We start from the raw sequence: 20,637 nt of genomic DNA, 5'->3' as shown, positions 1-20,637 counted from the left end.
GCACCCCTGCACCCACGCCGAGGCCCCTCCACACGCACACACGCTCTCGCCTCTCGCTCTTCCTGTGCGCCGCGCCACTGTGTTGCTGCCGAGACTCTGCGGAGGAGGGCGGACGACGGTCAGGGGCGCGGCGCCATGGGTCGGCTGCTCCAACGCTCCCCCCGTCCTGCGCTGCTGCCGTCCCCCTCCCACCTTTCTCCCTCTCTACCACCCTCTCCCCTTCGCCTTGCTCCCCCCCCTTTCATCCCTCCCCCCTCTCACCACAAACACGCATCCACACGCGGCAGCATGAACGACGTTGCTGTGCGAAGACTCGACTCGCTCTCGCTCTCTCCCACGCTCTCCCCATCCCTACACCACCTCCCCTGCCGTGCACCGCCGCCTCACCTCTCTCCGCGTGCTGCTGTGAGTGATCGAAAATGGAGTGGACTATCCCGCTGTTAGTCTACGTGGTGGTTCAGTTCATCGCGTTCTTGTTGGTGCTGGTGGCGACGCCGCTGGACGTGTTTCGCTTCAAACCACAGAACCCGAATTTCCCAGGCTGTTTGACGTTGTGGGGATTCACGAACTCGTGCGGCAGTGTACTTTACGACAGTACTCTGTTCGAGGTGTGGGAAGGCTGCCCCCATCACCTGAGTGGCTTCCATGCAGCTGAGGCATTCGCTATTATCTCCATCCTCGTGTACGGCGCAGCGTTCGTCTTGGGCGTTCTTATGCTGTTTTGCTGCTCCATCTTACGCTGGGTATGCCTGGGGCTTAACATTGTGGGTGCCATCACCGTGTGCATTGTCTGGGCTATCATTGTGGTGATATTTTTTAACGGTGAAGGTGACATATGTCCAGACCTTCAGAGTATAAGTAACTATGGTGCTGGCTTCGGTCTCTTCTTGGCAGCCTGGGTACTGGATATCCTCAACATCTTCGTCTTGTTGCTGTCAATCTGCACTACAGTTACCACTGAAAGTGGCCAGGTGGAGCAAACGGAGGGAAAACTATAGATAGTAACGAGGAATTATTGGATGGCGTCGGCGTGACAGCCCCACTGCGAGGTCCCCGTGGGGGTGCCGGCGGAGCTGATGTCGGCGCGAAGGCGAGGGGCCGCGAGCGCTGCGGATGCTCGCCTCTGCACTACGCCTGCGCGTGTCTCTCGCTACGTGCGTGGGGTGGGGGTAAGCTGTAGTGCTGTGTTCGTGGCTTCCCCCCTCGTCCGCTTTCTTTTACCCTAATCGTCTCTCTTTGTGCCTTTCTGCGTTCTCTCTTCCTGCGTGCCGCGTTCTCTTTGTGCGGACAGCGGCCTGCGCTCTGTTGCCGTGAGCGCACGCTTGGCGTCGACAGCCCCCGTGTCGCCTCCGCACCGCGACCATCCCCCGTTGCTGCCATTAGGCCAGCGTGCCGCGTTCGCTGACGCTCGCCCGCCGTGCCGTTGGCGCGATGAGAGCGCGAGCGACGAGGGAGATGGCGCCGCGGTCGTCGCCGGTGTAGGTGCCAGCGAGGGAGGTGGGGAGACGTGGTGTCGCAGGGGCGGTGGAAGGTGTATGATGCTTCTCCTGCTGCACCTCCTCACCCTGAGGCGCTTCTCTCCGCCACGGCGTGGCCCTGTGCGTGCAGGCGCATGCGGCAGTCTTTTCCATGCTCTCCTTTGTATCTTTCCTCCCCTCTCTTTTTGTTTGGCGCGCACGTGCCGCCCCGCGACCTCGCTTCCTCTGTCGCCCACCTTATGCGGCGCGGCTGTCTCGCTGGCCGCCAACCCTCTGTCTGCCGCGTGTGCGCACGCTGTGCCCTCGTGCCCCCTGCCCCTCCTGTGCTGCTGTCTATGCTGCGCTCCCTCGCTCCTCTTCAGGCCGCCGTGTGCGCCGGGCTGCCGTGCGGAGAGCCGCCGCGCCGTGCTGTGGCGTGACGCTGCTAGTGGCGACGGAGGGCGAGGCACGTCACCCAGGCGCGGTGCGGTGCCTGCAGCGGGCCGGGTGTGCTCTGGGGATGCATGCGTGGTGAGGCGAGCGTGGCCGTAGGGGCGTGAGGCGTTGGAGCGAGACGTCTCGCTGCCCCTGACGGACAGGCAAGGCGATGCATGCTCGAAACACGGCTGGAGAGTGTGCGGTCGATCGTGATAGCGTGAGCCGCACCCTGTCCTGTGCTCCAGCCGCTCCCCACTGTCTCCGCTGGAGATGGCGTGGCGTGTGAGCGTTTCCCTAAGTCGTCTTCTCTTTAATTTGTTTTTTGTTTCCTATTACGTCCCCCGTGCCTCTTTGCCCTCAGTCTTGCTTGCTGTGTTCTGGTTGCTCAGCCCGGCAGCGTTGCCGCTGTCAGTGCCACTCCACCCGTCCTCTTTGAGGGGGCGGGTAGGGGGAACGCCGAGCGTATTACAGCGGCCATTAGCGGGCTGCGATGTGTGCGCGCCTTCTGCCGCGCCGGTGCATGCCTGGATGTGTGCACATGTGTATGCATGTGTGTGCGTGCATTTGGGCGGCGCAGGCTCTTGCTGCCCTCATTCCTCTTTCTCTGGCCTTCCTCCCTCTCTGTCTCTGCGGCAGCGCTGAAGTGGACGCAGGCGCCCGCACACGAATGCCCGAGGCGCACATGTTTCGTCAGGGGCATACATGCTCGTGGATTGGCGCGGCGCAAATGCTGAGAGGTATCGCCTGCACCTGTGTGTGCGCGCACGCGGCACGGGTGGTGCTGCCGCCGCCCCCTCTGTGCGCAGCGGACGGAGGTGCGCGAGGAGGGCAGCAGGCGAGGGGGGGCGTGGCCTGCCGGGGGGTGGCAAACAGCGCCCCCTGTCCTGCGCTTCTGTCGCTCCTCCGCTGCCGGCGCGGCGTGTCTCGCGCCCGCCGGCCTCCTCTCTCGTTTGGCTGCGTGTGTGTCTGCAAGTGGCCCCGCTGCTCCCGCTGTGCACGCCTCGCATCCCCACGTGCGCCGTGGCCTCACCGCTCTCCCCCACCTCCTTTTATCTCTCCCTCCCCCACTCCCTTGCACTCTCGCGCGCCTCTCTCACCCCTTCCCTATAAGCCCGCGCACACGCAGTAGCACCCGAGCTGTTCCTCCGCGAAGATCGCCGCTCTTGCCTACTCGCCCGCCTCCCCCTGCGCCCAGCTGCACAGCCTCGACCCCCGCGTCGCGCACTCAGCTGCCCACCACTGCCTCGTCTTTCCCGGTCTACTGTGGAGCGTCTGCCAAGATGGAGTGGAGTGTCGGCATCGCTGTCTACGCGGTGGTGCAGTTCATCGCGTTCTTGTTGGTGCTGGTGGGTACGCCCATCGACATGTATCGGTTTAGACCGCGGTATATAACTCAAAACACCACTGTTACAACTCTTTGGGGCGTGAAGATGGGTGGTTTCAACCTTACTAACGTCATAACATCCGACTATTTGTGGAGGAGGTGCACGAACCGGCGGGACCGATTCCGCGTAGCTCAGGTGTTCGCTGTGATCTCCATCTTCGTGTACGGCGCGGCGGCGGCATTGGGCTTCATGATGCTGTACTGTTGCTCCGTCTTCCGCTTGTTCTGCCTGGCGCTCAACATTGTTGGTGCTCTCACGTTGTGCATCGTCTGGGCGGCCGTAGTGGTGACGTACTACGTAGAGGACAACGAGTTTTGCTGGAAGGAAAGTGTTTTCTCCACTTATGGCGCCGGTTTCGTTCTCCTCGTGCTGGCCTGGATCCTGGATATCGTTAATATCGCATTCCTGCTGCTTCCGTACACGTATGCAGACCTACGTGGCAGCGTAACCAGATACAAAAGTGCTGAAGAATAGGAAGGCACGTAGTGTGACAGTGTGGCTGTGCTGCATATTCACTGCGGTGTTCCTGTGGAGGTGGTGGCGCTGATTTCCACGCGGAGGAGAGGGAAACAAACGCTGTGGGTACTCGTGCCTGTTTATCGCCGGCGTCTCTGTCGCTGTCCTCCCTGTGCGCCCGTGTGCGGCGCTCCCCGCCCCCATCCCGCATCGCCGGGGGTCCCTAGCGCTGCCTCTGCCATCGCGTGTCTTTCCCTTCACCTCTTTGCGCGACCCTCGGTGTGTGCGCATCCTCTCGATGCGCTGCTGGCCGACGCGGCGCCTTTGCTGTTTCCCCTCGCTTACCTGCCCTGCGCTCCGTATACCTCTGGGCTCTTCTTTGCTATGTCTTTTCCCCCGTCCTTTGCCTGTGTGTGAGTGAGGGCGCGTGTGCGGCGGCGGAGGGTGAGCGCGGCGTGCGGTGCCGCTCCTCGCCGCACTCCCCTCCTCCTCTCCATCCAGCCGGGTGCGTGTTTTGTATTGCTTGCGCTCTCTCTCTCTGTTTTGCTTAGGCTTCTCTCTCCCCTCCCCTTTCGCCCAGTGGTCAATAAGACAGAGTTTGCTCTCCCTCTCGCTCCCTCCTGTTGCCTCTCGCGACCGCCCTCGCTGCCGGCGCCCCCGCTCCTTCCTCCCTCTCCGGCGTGTCTCTGTCAGCGCAGCGCGGTGCCGTGCTGTTGCCGATGTGCATGTCGTTGCGTGTGTGCTGGTGTTCGTTGGGGGATTTGGCGACGGTCTCTGCCCTGCAGAGATGGAGGGGCGGGTGGGCGAGAAGAGGACGCGGTGGCGCAGCGAGAAGGCAGCGATGGGAAGGGGGCGGGGCAAACATGACTGCGCGCCCGCCTCCGTTCCCTCGCTGTGAATGGGACTCGCGCAGGCGCCCCTGCAACAGTGCAGAGAGACGCGACACGAAGCCCCAGGCGGTTGGCCCGCCGCCGCTCTGCACAGTCTCTCCCTGTCCTCGCTGTGCAAAGCGCATTCCTGCGCTGCGGGGCGGGGCAGAAGCGGAGGTGCGCGAGGAGGGCAGCAGGCGAGGGGGGGCGTGGCCTGCCGGGGGGTGGCAAACAGCGCCCCCTGTCCTGCGCTTCTGTCGCTCCTCCGCTGCCGGCGCGGCGTGTCTCGCGCCCGCCGGCCTCCTCTCTCGTTTGGCTGCGTGTGTGTCTGCAAGTGGCCCCGCTGCTCCCGCTGTGCACGCCTCGCATCCCCACGTGCGCCGTGGCCTCACCGCTCTCCCCCACCTCCTTTTATCTCTCCCTCCCCCACTCCCTTGCACTCTCGCGCGCCTCTCTCACCCCTTCCCTATAAGCCCGCGCACACGCAGTAGCACCCGAGCTGTTCCTCCGCGAAGATCGCCGCTCTTGCCTACTCGCCCGCCTCCCCCTGCGCCCAGCTGCACAGCCTCGACCCCCGCGTCGCGCACTCAGCTGCCCACCACTGCCTCGTCTTTCCCGGTCTACTGTGGAGCGTCTGCCAAGATGGAGTGGAGTGTCGGCATCGCTGTCTACGCGGTGGTGCAGCTCATCGCGTTCTTGTTGGTGCTGGTGGGTACGCCCATCGACATGTATCGGTTTAGACCGCGGTATATAACTCAAAACACCACTGTTACAACTCTTTGGGGCGTGAAGATGGGTGGTTTCAACCTTACTAACGTCATAACATCCGACTATTTGTGGAGGAGGTGCACGAACCGGCGGGACCGATTCCGCGTAGCTCAGGTGTTCGCTGTGATCTCCATCTTCGTGTACGGCGCGGCGGCGGCATTGGGCTTCATGATGCTGTACTGTTGCTCCGTCTTCCGCTTGTTCTGCCTGGCGCTCAACATTGTTGGTGCTCTCACGTTGTGCATCGTCTGGGCGGCCGTAGTGGTGACGTACTACGTAAAGGACAACGAGTTTTGCTGGAAGGAAAGTGTTTTCTCCACTTATGGCGCCGGTTTCGTTCTCCTCGTGCTGGCCTGGATCCTGGATATCGTTAATATCGCATTCCTGCTGCTTCCGTACACGTATGCAGACCTACGTGGCAGCGTAACCAGATACAAAAGTGCTGAAGAATAGGAAGGCACGTAGTGTGACAGTGTGGCTGTGCTGCATATTCACTGCGGTGTTCCTGTGGAGGTGGTGGCGCTGATTTCCACGCGGAGGAGAGGGAAACAAACGCTGTGGGTACTCGTGCCTGTTTATCGCCGGCGTCTCTGTCGCTGCCCTCCCTGTGTGCCCGTGTGCGGCGCTCCCCGCCCCCATCCCGCATCGCCGGGGGTCCCTAGCGCTGCCTCTGCCATCGCGTCTCTTTCCCTTCACCTCTTTGCGCGACCCTCGGTGTGTGCGCATCCTTTCGAGCTGCTCCCCCCTCACACGCTGCGAGGTGCGTGCGAGTGCGCGCTGACTTGCCCTCTGCAGAACGGCGCGTGGCGGGAGAAAGGCACTCGTGCTGTTTTCGTGTCTTCTCCCGTGCTCCCCTGCCTTCCGTTCTAGGCGTCTCTCTTCATGCGTTTGTGCGTTCGCGCCTAATTTTTTGCTTGTCTGCTTTGTCTGCACGGTGGGCGGCGCGTGTCCGCGGCTCTTCGCTGCCTTCTGGCTGCCGCCCCCACCCTGTGGCGCTGCTGCGACTCACCCATGCTCCTGGCCCTCTCAGTGGGGGAGAGCGGGCTCCGGTGACGCGGGGAGAGAGAGGCCGGGCACCCTCGCTGCGCCCTTCTCCGGCCTCTCCTCTCTTGCGCTGCTTGCGCCTCTTTCGTTGCCCTTGGTGCATTGCCTGATGGCCCCACTGAATGCTCCGGACACCGGAGTGGCGAGTGACCTCAGCATACGGTGCCGCGCCGGAGGGCGAAGCATGGCGCAGGGCCTCGCGAAGCCCGGACCTGCAGCTGGCCAGCTGTCTGCAGCACCTCCGGCATGCACCCATGCTGCCCCCTTCCTGCTGCCCCCATGGCAGCGGCCACCGCTTCCGCCCTTGAGCTGGAATGTGGACGCTGCCCGCGTGGAGCAGGGCGTGCGGCGCGCTGCATGGTCCAAGCAGAACGGAGGAGGGGAGTGTTCATTGGTGAGGACCGTGTGTCTCGCGCTGGGTCCTCCTCTGCAACGGCTGCCTTCTGCCTCTGCTGGAGAGGAGGGCGTGTGCGCGCGTGCGGCTCTCCCCTCCTCCGGCATCTTTTCTGTGCGCGGCAGAGTGACTTCCTGTGCGTGTCTCGTCTCTCACTGTTGCTTGCGTACCTTGACTCGCTTTTCGATAACGAACGTCGCGGCGGCCACTACCACCGCTCTCCCTCGGTAGAGGAAGTGGAAGCGCCAAGCACCTTGCTGCTGTCCGTGGCGGGGCTGTGTGGTGTGCGTGCGCGTGTGCTGCCTGGCGGCGCGGCCTCTTTTCATGCTTGTGCCCCGTCATGTGCGGCTCTGCTCTGTGCTGTGCCGTCGCGCCTGTCGGACGGGTGCCTCTCGTGGGCGCACGGTGGTGGTGAGCGGCGACCCGAAGGTGGACGCAGGTATCCGCACACGACCGCCCGGAGATGACAGGCGCACGTCGCCTGGAAGGAAGGGGAGCTGTCAGGACGAAGACACCTTTGTTTTTTATTGTTTCACCTCGCTTCCCTATTTGGCTTCTCTGCCATGTGATCGGTATACCTCTGAGCTCTTTTGTATCCTGTTCTCTCTCCTTCCTGTTGCCTTTGCATGGGTCTGAGGAGGAGTCTGTTGCGGCTGAGGGGGAGCGGTTGAAGTAGAGCACGGCGTGATGTCCCGCTCTCCGTCGCTCTCTTCCCCTCTCCGTCGCCCCTGCCCTCTGTATCCACCTTTTCCTCGACTTCTTGTCCGGTGTCTTAGTTTATGCTTTGTTTCTGTTCTCTCTGTTTGGCTTAAGTTTCCCTCCCCTCTCTTTTCGCTCAGAGGTTGTTTAGACATAGTTTGTTTCCTCTTTTGTGCTTCACCTCTGTCGCTCACTCCTCCCGTCTCTCGGGCCTGTCCTCCCTACTGCCGCCCCACTCCTTCCTCCGCCTCCTCCCACTCCTCAGCCCGTCTGTCTGCAAGGACAGCACTGCGCCGTACTCTTGCCGATGTGCCTGTCGTTGCGCGTGTGCGTGCGCGCGTGCTGGTCTTCGTTGGGGAAGTGGACGGTGTTCTTCGCCTTGCAGAAATGGAAGGACAGGTAGGCGAGAAGAGGACGTGGCGTTGCGGGGAAAAGGCAGCGATGGGAAAAGGGCGGGAGAAGGCCACGTGAGCATGACTGAGCACCCACCTTCACTCGCTCTCGGTGCGGATATATCTGCCTCTCTTACACCAGTGGCAGCCGTGCGCCTGTCCGCCAGCGCGGAGGGAAGCTACGGAACAGGTGGGGAGGACGAGTGAGGCGCCGGGACGCATATATTGAAAAGAATAAAAAGCACACGCACGCTGAGCGAGGACAACAGAAGGATGAACTAGCACGAGAGGGGGGGTACCATGCCACGAGGGAGTATTACGCGAGGGATGCCATCCGCACAAGACCACCTTGAAAGCGTTCCGAAGCAAAAAGTCGCACATAAGCTCACAGGCGAGAAGACTGCACGAACGATCCAGCGGAGCAAAGGTGCCACTACAGGCACTGGCAACTGCAGCGCAGGAGGATAGAGGATAGTAACAGAAAAGGTAGTGCAGCCAGATAAGAAGGGGAGCAGAGGTGATGCACCGCCTAAGAACTGGGAGTCAGGCGCAGAAAAAGAGTACGCTTTACTGTTCTCTAGCACCACCTCCGTGTCTCCTCCTTTGCTCATTGCCTCCCCCCCCCCTCCCCAGATGACTGGGTGCGTGTGCACACGCTCGGCAGTGTCGGCGGCCCTCCTCCCGCCTCTCGCAGCCACCTCTATGCGCTGCGACAGCTTCTCTTGGGGAGCCGGCACGCGTGCTGGCGGGTCTCGGCACCGTCTTTGTGCCCCTACAGCCCTCTCTCGCTCGTCTCGCATGCTCTTCTTCCCTCCGTGCACGCGTGGCTTGATGACACTCTTGTACACCGACCTTTCTCTATCCTTGCTACCGACCCTCTATCTCGCCACACGCCCACCCATATCACCCATACCATCCGCTGTAGAGGAGCCCCTGTACGCAGTAACAATTGACGAATTAAACGCACAGAAAGCACTCTATGACGATGCAGAACATCGCGCCCACGAGCTTAAGAAAGAACTCGACCACAAAGAAACTCTCCTTAAAAAGCTCGACGACCTTCTACTAGAAGCGCAAAGTCACAGCAATGACCTCGCTCAACAACTTCAAGATGCAACCAAGGAGATCGCAACACAACAACAGGAACTCGCCGTGTTCCGCCAGAGGCGTCACGATGCTAAAGTTGCTAGAGAAATGGAGCCGCATCTGACAGCCGCAGACGGGGTTTCACCATCCAGTAATTTAGCACTAGACCGCACCCGCAAAGCACTGCACATCTGCTCTACCACCGACCCGGTCGACCCTGCCATCATCGCTAAAGAGCCACTGTACGCCGTAACGATCAAAGAGTACAACGATCTACACGACGCGCTACACAGAGAACAGGAAGAGTCTGACAGACAGAGGGCTGAGAATCGCAAGCTATTCGGCGATAACGAGAAGCTTGCTGAGGAGCTCGAGAGCCTGCAGGAGGAAGCCGAGAGGCTGGCCAGTGAACTCGAGAAGGCGCAGGAGGAGGCCGAGAGGCTGGCCGGTGAGCTCGAGAAGGCGCAGGCGGATGCCGAGGCGCAGAGGGCCGAGAATGGCAAGCTGTGCGGCGACAACGAGAGGCTGGTGGAGGAGCTCGAGAGCCTGCAGGAGGAAGCCGAGAGGCTGGCCAGTGAACTCGAGAAGGCGCAGGAGGAGGCCGAGAGGCTGGCCGGTGAGCTCGAGAAGGCGCAGGCGAATGCCGAGGCGCAGAGGGCCGAGAATGGCAAGCTCTGCGGCGACAACGAGAGGCTGGTGGAGGAGCTCGAGAGCCTGCAGGAGGAAGCCGAGAGGCTGGCCAGTGAACTCGAGAAGGCGCAGGAGGAGGCCGAGAGGCTGGCCGGTGAGCTCGAGAAGGCGCAGGCGGATGCCGAGGCGCAGAGGGCCGAGAATGGCAAGCTGTGCGGCGACAACGAGAGGCTGGTGGAGGAGCTCGAGAGCCTGCAGGAGGAAGCCGAGAGGCTGGCCAGTGAACTCGAGAAGGCGCAGGAGGAGGCCGAGAGGCTGGCCGGTGAGCTCGAGAAGGCGCAGGCGAATGCCGAGGCGCAGAGGGCCGAGAATGGCAAGCTGTGCGGCGACAACGAGAGGCTTGCTGAGGAGCTCGAGAGCCTGCAGGAGGAAGCCGAGAGGCTGGCCGGTGAGCTCGAGAAGGCGCAGGAGGAGGCCGAGAGGCTGGCCGGTGAGCTCGAGAAGGCGCAGGCGAATGCCGAGGCGCAGAGGGCCGAGAATGGCAAGCTCTGCGGCGACAACGAGAGGCTGGTGGAGGAGCTCGAGAGACTGCAGGAGGAAGCCGAGAGGCTGGCCGGTGAGCTCGAGAAGGCGCAGGAGGAGGCCGAGAGGCTGGCCGGTGAGCTCGAGAAGGCGCAGGCGGATGCCGAGGCGCAGAGGGCCGAGAATGGCAAGCTGTGCGGCGACAACGAGAGGCTTGCCGAGGAGCTCGAGAGACTGCAGGAGGAAGCCGAGAGGCTGGCCGGTGAACTCGAGAAGGCGCAGGCGGATGCCGAGGCGCTGAGGGCCGAGAATGGCAAGCTCTGCGGCGACAACGAGAGGCTGGTGGAGGAGCTCGAGAGCCTGCAGGAGGAAGCCGAGAGGCTGGCCGGTGAGCTCGAGAAGGCGCAGGAGGAGGCCGAGAGGCTGGCCGGTGAGCTCGAGAAGGCGCAGGCGGATGCCGAGGCGCAGAGGGCCGAGAATGGCAAGCTGTGCGGCGACAACGAGAGGCTTGCTGAGGAGCTCGAGAGACTGCAGGAGGAAGCCGAGAGGCTGGCCGGTGAACTCGAGAAGGCGCAGGCGGATGCCGAGGCGCAGAGGGCCGAGAATGGCAAGCTCTGCGGCGACAACGAGAGGCTGGTGGAGGAGCTCGAGAGCCTGCAGGAGGAAGCCGAGAGGCTGGCCGGTGAGCTCGAGAAGGCGCAGGAGGAGGCCGAGAGGCTGGCCGGTGAGCTCGAGAAGGCGCAGGCGGATGCCGAGGCGCAGAGGGCCGAGAATGGCAAGCTCTGCGGCGACAACGAAAGGCTGGTGGAGGAGCTCGAGAGCCTGCAGGAGGAAGCCGAGAGGCTGGCCGGTGAGCTCGAGAAGGCGCAGGAGGAGGCCGAGAGGCTGGCCGGTGAGCTCGAGAAGGCGCAGGCGGATGCCGAGGCGCAGAGGGCCGAGAATGGCAAGCTGTGCGGCGACAACGAGAGGCTTGCCGAGGAGCTCGAGAGCCTGCAGGAGGAAGCCGAGAGGCTGGCCGGTGAGCTCGAGAAGGCGCAGGCGGATGCCGAGGCGCAGAGGGCCGAGAATGGCAAGCTGTGCGGCGACAACGAGAGGCTTGCCGAGGAGCTCGAGAGCCTGCAGGAGGAAGCCGAGAGGCTGGCCGGTGAACTCGAGAAGGCGCAGGAGGAGGCCGAGGCGCAGAGGGCCGAGAATGGCAAGCTGTGCGGCGACAACGAGAGGCTTGCCGAGGAGCTCGAGAGCCTGCAGGAGGAGGCCGAGAGGCTGGCCGGTGAACTCGAGAAGGCGCAGAAGGATGTGGAGAAGCTTGCTAGTGCTAATCAGATCATGGTAGTGGAAATGGAAAAGGCTGTTGCGAGATATGCGTCAGCGGAAGAAGCGGTGAATGAACTGATTAGTGAGCGGTCTCAGCTGGTTGCGGAGCTTGAAAAAGTGCGTGTTGAAGCGTATGAGGTGTTGTGTGAACGTGAAAAGGATGGATGTGCGGTGGAATCCGAATTTTTGGATGTGCTTATGGAGCTTACGAAGCTTAAAGGGATTAATGATGCCCTTCATGCAGTGCTGATGGATACAGAATCGGAAGTAATGGAGCTGCGGGATCATCAGAAGTTTTGGGACGATACATCAGGCAACACCATGCAAGAGCTGCCCAGTCATACATAATTGTGGGTGACAACAGGCGTATCGGCGAGACACATAAGGCTGAGGTAGAGCTCCGCCGCGTGTTGTACTCAGATGTCGAGGTTACCTCCAATTGCAACCATGGCGCTGCGCGACGAAGGGAAGGGAAGAGACCAGCACAAGCTTCAGGCGCAGCGATGCGGTTCTAAAGAGGTAGACCTACCGTAGCATACATTTGCTTCTATGGGCGTACCTTGGCGCGCGTTGTGTGTCGATGCGTATCACTTCGTAGTGGCAGCTTCGCAGTCGTGATTTCTCTCGTTTTTTTTTTTTCTGTCTGTTCCGCGTCACTGTCGGTGTGCTCCTATGAGGAGAACTGAGAGAGCAAACGTACCAGTCAGGTGCAGCAAATTGTTCTTCGCAACACCTACCTCATTAGGAGCCCTCAACTGACTTTTTTGGCGCGAAGCTGATACGGCCCATTTCTCCGTATTGTTGATCTACGCCACACACGTATATATATATATATATATGTATATGTTCCTGCTATAGTCTCTTCTTTTTTTAGCAGAGACGTCACTCTATTCGTCGCCTTTGGCTATTCTTCCGCTATGTGCCTAACATTCTCTTTTACTCTCCTTTGTTCTTGGCTACCCTTCCCCTTTTATCTGCATCGCGTTATACTTCGCGTTGCCGCTGCACCCCGTGTGCATGTATTTATTCATATCCGAGAATGCGCCAATGTCATATGTGCAACCATCAACATTTGTGCTTTCTTTGCTCTCTGGCGCAAAGAAAAGAACACCAAAGTGCAGTTCCGAAAGAACACGGCGGCCAAGGGCATTCGAGAGGTATTCCCATAGGAAGCAGGTCGCTACCTTTTTTTTGTGCTCACCTCCTCCGCGCTCTTACCTGTCCCCATCGTTCATTATTCTGGAGATAAAAGCGGATGTACGGAGGCACACACGGACAACCACATACAGAGAAAGACTATTGCTACGAAGTACAGGCACCGTGAGAGGACACATGACTGCATATGTCCATTGCACGTGGAGCTTGGCTAGATTGCCTTTTGCAAACCTCAGAATGTTGTGACTCTACAAGGAGTTCTTGTTGGATCACTCGCTCAGAGAGCCGCATCACCGGCTCTTATCATCTCCGTCTCGGCTTGCACTGGCTGCGTACACGCGAGTGTGTGTGCATGCCTGCTCTCGTGTAGATTACCGTGTCTCCAAAGCTCGTAGGATGGAGCTCGGGGGTCGAATGAGCTCCGCCACGGATATGGTGATTGCATATCGCCTTCCGCAGGATGTGGCGGATGAAGAGGCCTACGGTCTGTGCCTTGGAAAAGAAGGGAACACGCTGCGCGTGATATTCTTGCGGATTGAGAAAAACTACGAGAGACTGCTGAAGTCAGTTCTACGCAGGCGATCTGAAAAGGATGCTGTCGTGAAATCGCTCGAGAGCCGCTTGCAGTTACTGAAGTCCAAGGTGTTAGAAGAGAGCGACACGACGAGGCCCAAGAGCTGCCGAATGCAGGAGATAATGCTACGGTTGGCTCTTCGACGCTTGGAAGGGGTCGAGGAAAAAGAGTGGGCACTGCTGTCGCAACAACGCTGCCCCTCTGCTGTAATTAGCGCTGTCGGATGTACTGTGGCTTGCATCGCTGCCGGTAAGAGTCTTGTGTCATCTACGTGGAAAGATGCGCAAAGGCTGCTGTGCAGCGGCAAGGGAATGATGCTACAGCTGCGTCAGGTTGGCGAGAAGCGACTGGAGAGGTTACTCTATGACTCTATCTCAGAGATGTATTTGTCCGACTCAACCTTGTCTTATTCTTCAGCGTCTCAAGAGTCGCCGTCGCTTGGGCTTCTGCACAAGTGGATCACGGCCTTCATGGATTACCAACGTGCCCACTACATGGAGGACAGAGAACCGGAGCTGCAGCGACAGATAGCCGGCTCTCAGAGCAGCCTGCAGTCGGCGCGCGAGCGCCGCGACTCGCTGACGAAGCAGGCAGATCTAATCAGCAAAGGAATTTGCTACTCTCGCACCCAAACGGTGCGCAGTGTCCCTATAGAGCACGTTCTCTACCTCATGACAGCTGAAAGGGTTACAAATTGGCAGTACCTTCTCAAGGAGCGCATCTCCATCGAGTCGTTGGAGGGGACGCTGGCGAAGTCGTTTGCTGGTCAACGAAGTCCCCGAGGCATTTGCGGCGAGGAGCAATCTAGAATGACGACGTTCTCCTCCGCCCGAGCCGAGGACCCCGTCGCAGGAGTCAGCTACCCCGATCGCACTTCCATCGCTGCTTTGACGCACCCTGCGCCGAAGACTGAGGCAGCACAGACGGGAACGTGGGCGAACGGGGGTCACGTGCGACAACCGCGCGCCTCCATAGCCGATGGCAGTTACGTGGAGAGTGTCAAGAGCCGGTGTGCCACGGTGTTGTCCTCCATCGACCCATTAGGTGAACGGAATGATAAAGCCTCCGTTGCGAAGGAAGTAAAATGGGCATCTGGCGGTAACAGCTGTGTGTTGTCGTCAAGCGGCAAGGCTGCGGTGACTCGCGGCAGTACTAACATGTCTACAGCAATAGACGCCGTCACTACATCTTTTTCTTTGATTACTCAGGTGGATAGGCAAAACGGCGTGTTTTTTCCCTCGCATGCGCCCTGCACACCGTCGGCGTCGGATGATGCCCAGCACGTACTCGCAGACGTCAAGACCCACTTCAAAAATGTGCAGGAGACCCTACTGGCATGCTTCGAGGAGTACAAGCAGCTGGAGGAGAAGTACTCCAACACCGTAGAGCAGAGTCAGCAGCTGCTGCAGACTTTGGAGGAGCGTGAGAACGAGATTGCGCGGCTGCGTGAGGATCTGGCGCAGGCGACGCAGAAGCAACTCTTAGTAAGCGGTATCATTGCGCTACAGCAACAGGCTCAACACGGGACATTAAATTGTGGCCAGTGTAACGGGCACATGAATTGTAGTCATGATGCACCACTTCACCTCGGGGCTTCCAGTGCATTTGATGCGGGTACCTTTGCGAGGTGCGTAGAGTACTTGCTCGACGATACGCTGGATTTTGTAAGAGGGGTTGCTTCGGCCCCAGCCACGTAAGGAAGTACATTGAGTGCCTGAACATACAACCGTCATGCAGCCCACTGGAGTGTGCCAAAAAGCGTGCGCGGAATCTGTTCCTCGTCTTACCCTGCTACAAAGGTACTTTTCAACCACTCACCTGTGCAAGAGTGCGGCTGGGGAAGAAGGAAGACGTGGTCATGGAGAAAATCGAAACGAATGATGACTGGCGTGTGCTGTAGTGAGTGAGTGTTTNNNNCGCACTTGTATGAGCGTACGTCGACGACTAACGAGATAAGTGGATGGGCCACTGGTGAGTGAAACGACTTGTTGAGCTTGGGCGCCTCAGTATTACCGTGTAGGTGGTGGGACACAGTGACCGCGCCAAAGTGCAACGGAACCGACAACAGAAGACGCAAGCGCAAACGTCCCCCTCCCCAGGTCTAGTCCTTTGGTAACCAATCCATGGTGTTTTTTTTTGGTGAATCACCGCCAGCAGCGAAGGGCAGAGAAAGCACGAGTACGCTCGCTCACAAGCTCTCACTTTGCTTCTTCCCAGCGTACATCCTCACAGGCGGCTTCACAAAAACACGAGAAAGGTGTGTACGCGCGTGCATCTCGTTTGTTGTCGTTGTCGCCCTCTTTCCTGGCCTGCGGCAGGAAGACGAAAAGCAGCGAGACATTGAGGGAAAAGATCGCCTTTTTCGTTGCATGAATTTCATTTTTTAATTTTGAGATCGTAACGTTGTGAATGTGCCATTTCAACCTCTTCGACTCCGCGCTCTTTCTGGCCTTCTCCCTCCAACTTGTCTCTCATCTCCTCTTCCACTTTCTCGCTGCGTGCTTACGTGACTTTCCACTTGTGTTGACACACCATCGATCATTACCGCACCCCTTTGCCTCCCCTAAGACGGGTCTTTTATTTTTTTTTTTCTTATAATTCTTCTCATGGCGTTAGGGCAATCGAACCAAGAGGCGTGTGGGCGCATTAGTTTCTGTCATGGTCATTACTTCGCATTGCACTCCTGTGCAAGACCTCGAAGTCACACCCTTTTCTTCGTGACACTCTTCTCATAGCCACTACCCGAGTGAGGTTGTGCTGGGTGCCCCCGGTGCGTGCGGAGGAATAGTTGAGCGAGCATGTCGCACTCTCAAGACGTTCCCGCAGGGACCGCTTGTGCATTTGTTGCGAGAGTTCCTCCCAGCAGCGCCACGCGGATACAAACTCGTTAGGCGCTGCGGCCTCGCCGCCAGAGAGTGTGTCACGTGTACGGTCCTCGACTGCGTTTTTCCCACCCATATGGAACTCGCCTTTCAACGTCGCCGATAAGTCGCTGCGTTGGTAGTGAACGCGATCACCTCGCAACGCGTGGAAGTGAGCAAGGTGGAGGCACCGCAGGAGGGATATTGCTGTGGCGGCGACTAGCGTGTTGTGCCTGACACGTCCTCCTTGAGGCGCGCGTGTATGGGGGCGATGTGCCTCAGGCGGCGCCGCAGCTTCCCCGCCACGTCGAGGCCTACGTATGGTGAAGAATACGCTGGTAGAGAGCGCTTTTCCAATTCCATGCATGACCGAGAAGACTCTCCATAGTGCCTCTCCTCTGTCAGCCACCGAGGAGGGGAAATGAGACGTCTGGGAGTGTGGCGTCTGGTAAGGCCCAGGCGTCTCGTACCGCATTGGCGAGCCGTCCACGACACCCATCTTACGCGGCGCTGTGGGTACTACCCTCTAATGGATTTATCGAGTAGTCCTGCGTCATTATGCATGCGATTGTCATGAAATGCAGCGCACAATTTCGATCGTAGCGGAGCGGTTTCGCTAATTGGGACGGCTCGTAGGCCGATGTCTCCGAGATACCCGAACTCCAAAGACATTGCGTGTTTCAGGTGCCGGCTGCTATGGTGAGCGTGAGCCATCTGGGTGCGACAGTTGTGCTGTCAAAGACACAAGTGGATATGCTCCTCCAGAGTGTCTCCTGGTTCTGATGTGGAGAAGAAAAAAAAGACGGTCGAAGCCAAGGTGGGTGTGTTTGACGGAGGGCGAGAAGAAGTATGGGTGGGTGTCACATGATGTGTCGCATATAGCTGCTCTTCAGCCGTAAGGCAAAGTTAAACCCAAAAACAGCCAAAACGAGTCCTGTAATGGCCCGATATAAATAAGTGGCCGGTTTGCGAGTGCGCCACCCCCCTGTGCGTGATCGGCGCAGGACAAGTCACACCATGATAGACAAGGAAGAAAGGAGGAAGACGGCACATGTGAATCTCTGCCACTTGCACGCATTCCTTGACGTTCGAGCATGGAGGTACGCTTTCCCGCGCACGCTTAGGCCATCCCTCCTCAACTGCGTCGTGCGGTCACAAGGGCAACACAGAGAAGGGCAGGGGGCTGAAACTGGTTGGCTTTGCGTCTTGGCTTTCTCAAGACAGGTCAAGGGGTTTTATGCGTCCGTCTTTCTCTTCCTGTGTTTCGTTTACGTGCCGCTCTTCCCTGCGCGTCATCGAAGTGTCTCGCTCATGCCATTAAAATAGTCGTGCCTCACCTTTTTCCTCTCGCCCCCTTCACGCTCTTCTTCATCGGGTGACGACGCCACCATTCATCTCGCGTCCTCTTATTATTATTCTTATTATTCGCGCCTTCATATTGGTTTGCAATCATGGTGGCGGCACACACACGCCTCTCCTTGGCAGATTGTGGGAGAGCCCCATATACACCAGAAGAGGGAGGAGTCGTGGAGGTTGCATTCTTCCTTTCCGTTTCCCCTCTTTTTCCTCGCTTGCCTCCCTTCCCCTCAGCGTAATCACCGCTTGTCCATACAGCTCAACGCCTCTCTTTTTTCCACAGTACGACAGGTCCTTCGTTTTTCATCACCGCCACACGCAGTGCCATAGGTGTCCTTGATTCACGAAGCGCTGTCGATCTCGTCGTCGCCGTCGTCGTCGTCGTCATAATTTCTAAGTTTTCTTTGCTATTTTATTGTCCGGTAATTTCTTTCTCAGTTGTTTTCTCTTTTCTTTGTTCTTTCTTGCTTTACTGTCATCAGTTTTAACCCTCTCTGTTGTTCTTTGGCCCCCCCCCCCCTCCTTTTTCCTCCCTCCCAGTCTTCCTTAATTTGCTGAGGTGCGCGTGCATGTTTCTCGTTTGCGTTCTTCTTTTTCTCTTTTGTCAGCGCATCTGGCTCTTTTGCGATCAGTAACGCTTCAGGTACACTAGGCGAGACTGCGCTGCGCCGTGTAGTCACTGCATTAGAACCCACTCGTGGACACACCGGCAATCACGACATCGGTTAGAATTCGTGAAGGCGGAAGAGAGCCACCGCTTCCCGTCATTTTTGCAGCTCTGAATACGCTTTGCCCTTTCCTTTCTCTCGCACTGCTACTCTTCCCGTTTGTGAGCTCCTTCTGGGTACAGCGTTCATGTCGGACTCTTGCGCGCATCCCCCTTCCTCTTCCCCTTCTCCTTTAGCGAGTGTGATGCTTGCTCTCGGCTCTGTCTTTCCCTTCATTTGCTTGACTCTTGACATCTTCACCGTTTTTTTTCTTTGTGACTTAGGGATTGTCTCCTAAACCTCTATCACTCAGTCTCCTCCACCTCTTCCCGTTTTGCCAGCGAGTGTATAGGACAACTCTAGTTCTCTCCGCTTTGGTGGTCTGAGGTAGGAAAAAGCGCCTACGTGAAAAGAGCACAACAGCCCAATTAGCAAGCAGCTTCGATTTTCGCTTCCCTGGTCGTGTTTTATTGGCACCCCTTACCTCCCAGCACGAGCGCTATTACGAGGAGGTCAAGGCGTACACACACACACACAAAAGGGGGTGTTTTTTTTTTTCATGTTGCCCTCCCTTTCTCTTGTTCTCTCCCTACCTCCTCTTTTCTTTCTGCCTTCTCCTGAACGGCTTTGTAAACACTTTCGTTCCTTCGTTGTGGTTTGTTTGTTTGTTTTTTAATCCCTCCCCCTTTTTCTTTGTTCTTGGACAGGAGAGGTTGCCTCTTTGGTGGCTGCGATTCCCGCTGAAGTTCTCAACTTTTCCTCTTCTGGTGAGATTGCGCCTCATTCATTATTAGTATTATTTAGTCACTTGATCTGCCCCACATCGATCATATTCATTTTTGCATGAGCCGCATATGAAGGGAACTGCAGATCATCTCGGTCGTTGACGTTGTCTCTCGTTCTCCTCCCCCCCCCCTCTCTCGTTCCTTTACTTTTTTTTCCGCTTACTTGTTCAATTATGCTCCCCAGTGGATTTCCGACGGTGAGTGGTAGGTCGCTGGTGAGCAACAGTGTTGCCATGCATGCCAACCCCATCCACTTCACCACCCCACCGTGTCGCCACATCGCCTCTCTTTCTGCTAACGTCGAGCTCACCGGACTCACTGCAGGTGTCTCCTTGGCCCACAAGGAACTCTCAGCTTGCAACGTAACCGGCAGAGTATTCAACTGCACATCAATGGATGGCACTCCGCGATGCAAGTCGAGTGTCTCCATCACTGCTGTGGCCGCCTTGTCCACGGATGCGTCACCGCGACAGCATCGGTGCGGCCCTAGCTGCACCTCTGGTATTATGACCGAGAGTGACTCCCCATGTCGATCTCCTCGCGTGTGTCTGACTCAGACACCCATTACCCGCAAGTTGTTCACAAAGCCGATCCCCTACGGCAGCTTGCCGAGCAGCGGCGCCCTGCTATGCAAGGTGCCCGACGGTTCCCTGGCGAATCGCAGCTCGAGTGGAATCTGCGGCATGTCGCCCTCTTTCTCGGTAAGCCTAAGTGAGGCAGAGGAGGACACCACCTTGATGAGTGCAGAATCGGTCTTTGTCAGTGCCTCTGTTGACCAGCGTGTACCACTGCGCAGCGCTTCGTTCGCTGTGAACGAGACACGGCCACCGAGCTCGCCATCCTTCACGTACTTCCCCAGCAGCCACGGTGGTGTCGCCCACGAGAGTTCGGCATCGGCTAGCGATAAGGTCAATGCAGCGGGAACCGCGCCTGTCGCTTGTTTCTACAGCGCTCACAGCGTCTGTGATGGACGCGCACCGAGTGTGAAGGGCAGCAGCGCGACGGAGCACAAGTTCTTTGAACCTTTGCGATTTGACACCTCGGGACGCCTCTTTTCTCCACTTCAGCGGTTCTCCGGCGTCAAGAGCTCGCAGCACGCTAATGTTGCCGTGGATCTTGAGTCACACATATTGGATTGCGGTATTGCATCTGTCGATCACGAGAACCTCAGCGCGGCATGTCCTTTGTCGAATGTGTGGCAGGGTAGACTCTCCGCGATTGTCAAACAGCAGCAACTGCTCCACGCGTGCCTTGTGTCGATTGCACGCGAGAAGACTGAGCGGCCCGATTCGCAGAGAAGCGTTATCTCCACTCCGAAGTGTGCGCAGCAGCGGCGCCGCCGCGGCAGCCGACTCCAGTTCCTTATGTGGCAGCTTTGCATTCTGCTTCTCCGTCTTCCGCTGCGCATCATGGAGCGAGTGCTGGCTGCTTCTGCTGGCAAATTGCGGAAACTCCTGTGCTTGCCGCAGCAGCGGTGATCTGAATTTTGCTATGGTGCACCCATAACGAAAGCAAAGCAAGAAAACGATAAGATGAGCGAGGGGAATAATGTACTGGATGCAAGTGTTTTTTCTCCTTCTTAGCGCACTGGTGATCGTCATTTTTTTTTTTTTTGGAGGGGACGGTGTGCTGCACTCTTTGGTGTGACTGCGTGTGCGTCTCTTTTGTTTGCTTTACGTTTTTCTCAGTGTTTTGCTCTCTGCTTATCTTGTCTGCACGCGAACTGACTCTTTATTTTCCTCTCG

General features: G+C 58.3%; 6 protein-coding genes across 6 annotated transcripts; all 6 read left to right on the top strand.

Moving 5' to 3' along the window:
- Window positions 1–419: 419 nt before the first annotated feature.
- Window positions 420–998, top strand: LBRM_20_4310 (putative amastin-like surface protein; the record flags this gene model as incomplete). Its single annotated transcript, XM_001564661.1, has 1 exon — window positions 420–998. The coding sequence occupies one exon, from the start codon at window positions 420–422 to the stop codon at window positions 996–998; it is 579 nt and encodes a 192-aa protein (XP_001564711.1).
- A 2,177-nt stretch (window positions 999–3,175) lies between these two features.
- Window positions 3,176–3,754, top strand: LBRM_20_4300 (putative amastin-like surface protein; the record flags this gene model as incomplete). The annotated part of the gene is made up of 1 exon (XM_001564660.1): window positions 3,176–3,754. The coding sequence occupies one exon, from the start codon at window positions 3,176–3,178 to the stop codon at window positions 3,752–3,754; it is 579 nt and encodes a 192-aa protein (XP_001564710.1).
- Window positions 3,755–4,455: 701 nt separating this feature from the next.
- LBRM_20_4290 (putative amastin-like surface protein) lies at window positions 4,456–5,826 on the top strand (the record flags this gene model as incomplete). Its single annotated transcript, XM_001564659.1, has 1 exon — window positions 4,456–5,826. One exon carries the CDS (start codon window positions 4,456–4,458, stop codon window positions 5,824–5,826), a length of 1,371 nt encoding a protein of 456 aa, XP_001564709.1.
- Window positions 5,827–8,700: 2,874 nt separating this feature from the next.
- On the top strand, window positions 8,701–11,802 carry LBRM_20_4280 (conserved hypothetical protein; the record flags this gene model as incomplete). The annotated part of the gene is made up of 1 exon (XM_001564658.2): window positions 8,701–11,802. One exon carries the CDS (start codon window positions 8,701–8,703, stop codon window positions 11,800–11,802), a length of 3,102 nt encoding a protein of 1,033 aa, XP_001564708.2.
- Window positions 11,803–13,023: 1,221 nt separating this feature from the next.
- Window positions 13,024–14,880, top strand: LBRM_20_4270 (hypothetical protein, unknown function; the record flags this gene model as incomplete). The annotated part of the gene is made up of 1 exon (XM_001564657.2): window positions 13,024–14,880. The coding sequence occupies one exon, from the start codon at window positions 13,024–13,026 to the stop codon at window positions 14,878–14,880; it is 1,857 nt and encodes a 618-aa protein (XP_001564707.2).
- Window positions 14,881–19,125: 4,245 nt separating this feature from the next.
- Window positions 19,126–20,370, top strand: LBRM_20_4260 (hypothetical protein, unknown function; the record flags this gene model as incomplete). Its single annotated transcript, XM_001564656.1, has 1 exon — window positions 19,126–20,370. One exon carries the CDS (start codon window positions 19,126–19,128, stop codon window positions 20,368–20,370), a length of 1,245 nt encoding a protein of 414 aa, XP_001564706.1.
- Window positions 20,371–20,637: the final 267 nt, after the last annotated feature.

Source organism: Leishmania braziliensis, assembly GCF_000002845.2.
Source record: "Leishmania braziliensis MHOM/BR/75/M2904 contig, possible fusion of chromosomes 20 and 34".
In the NCBI taxonomy this organism is placed as follows: Eukaryota; Euglenozoa; class Kinetoplastea; order Trypanosomatida; family Trypanosomatidae; genus Leishmania; species Leishmania braziliensis.
This window is presented reverse-complemented; position numbering and strand designations above follow the sequence as displayed.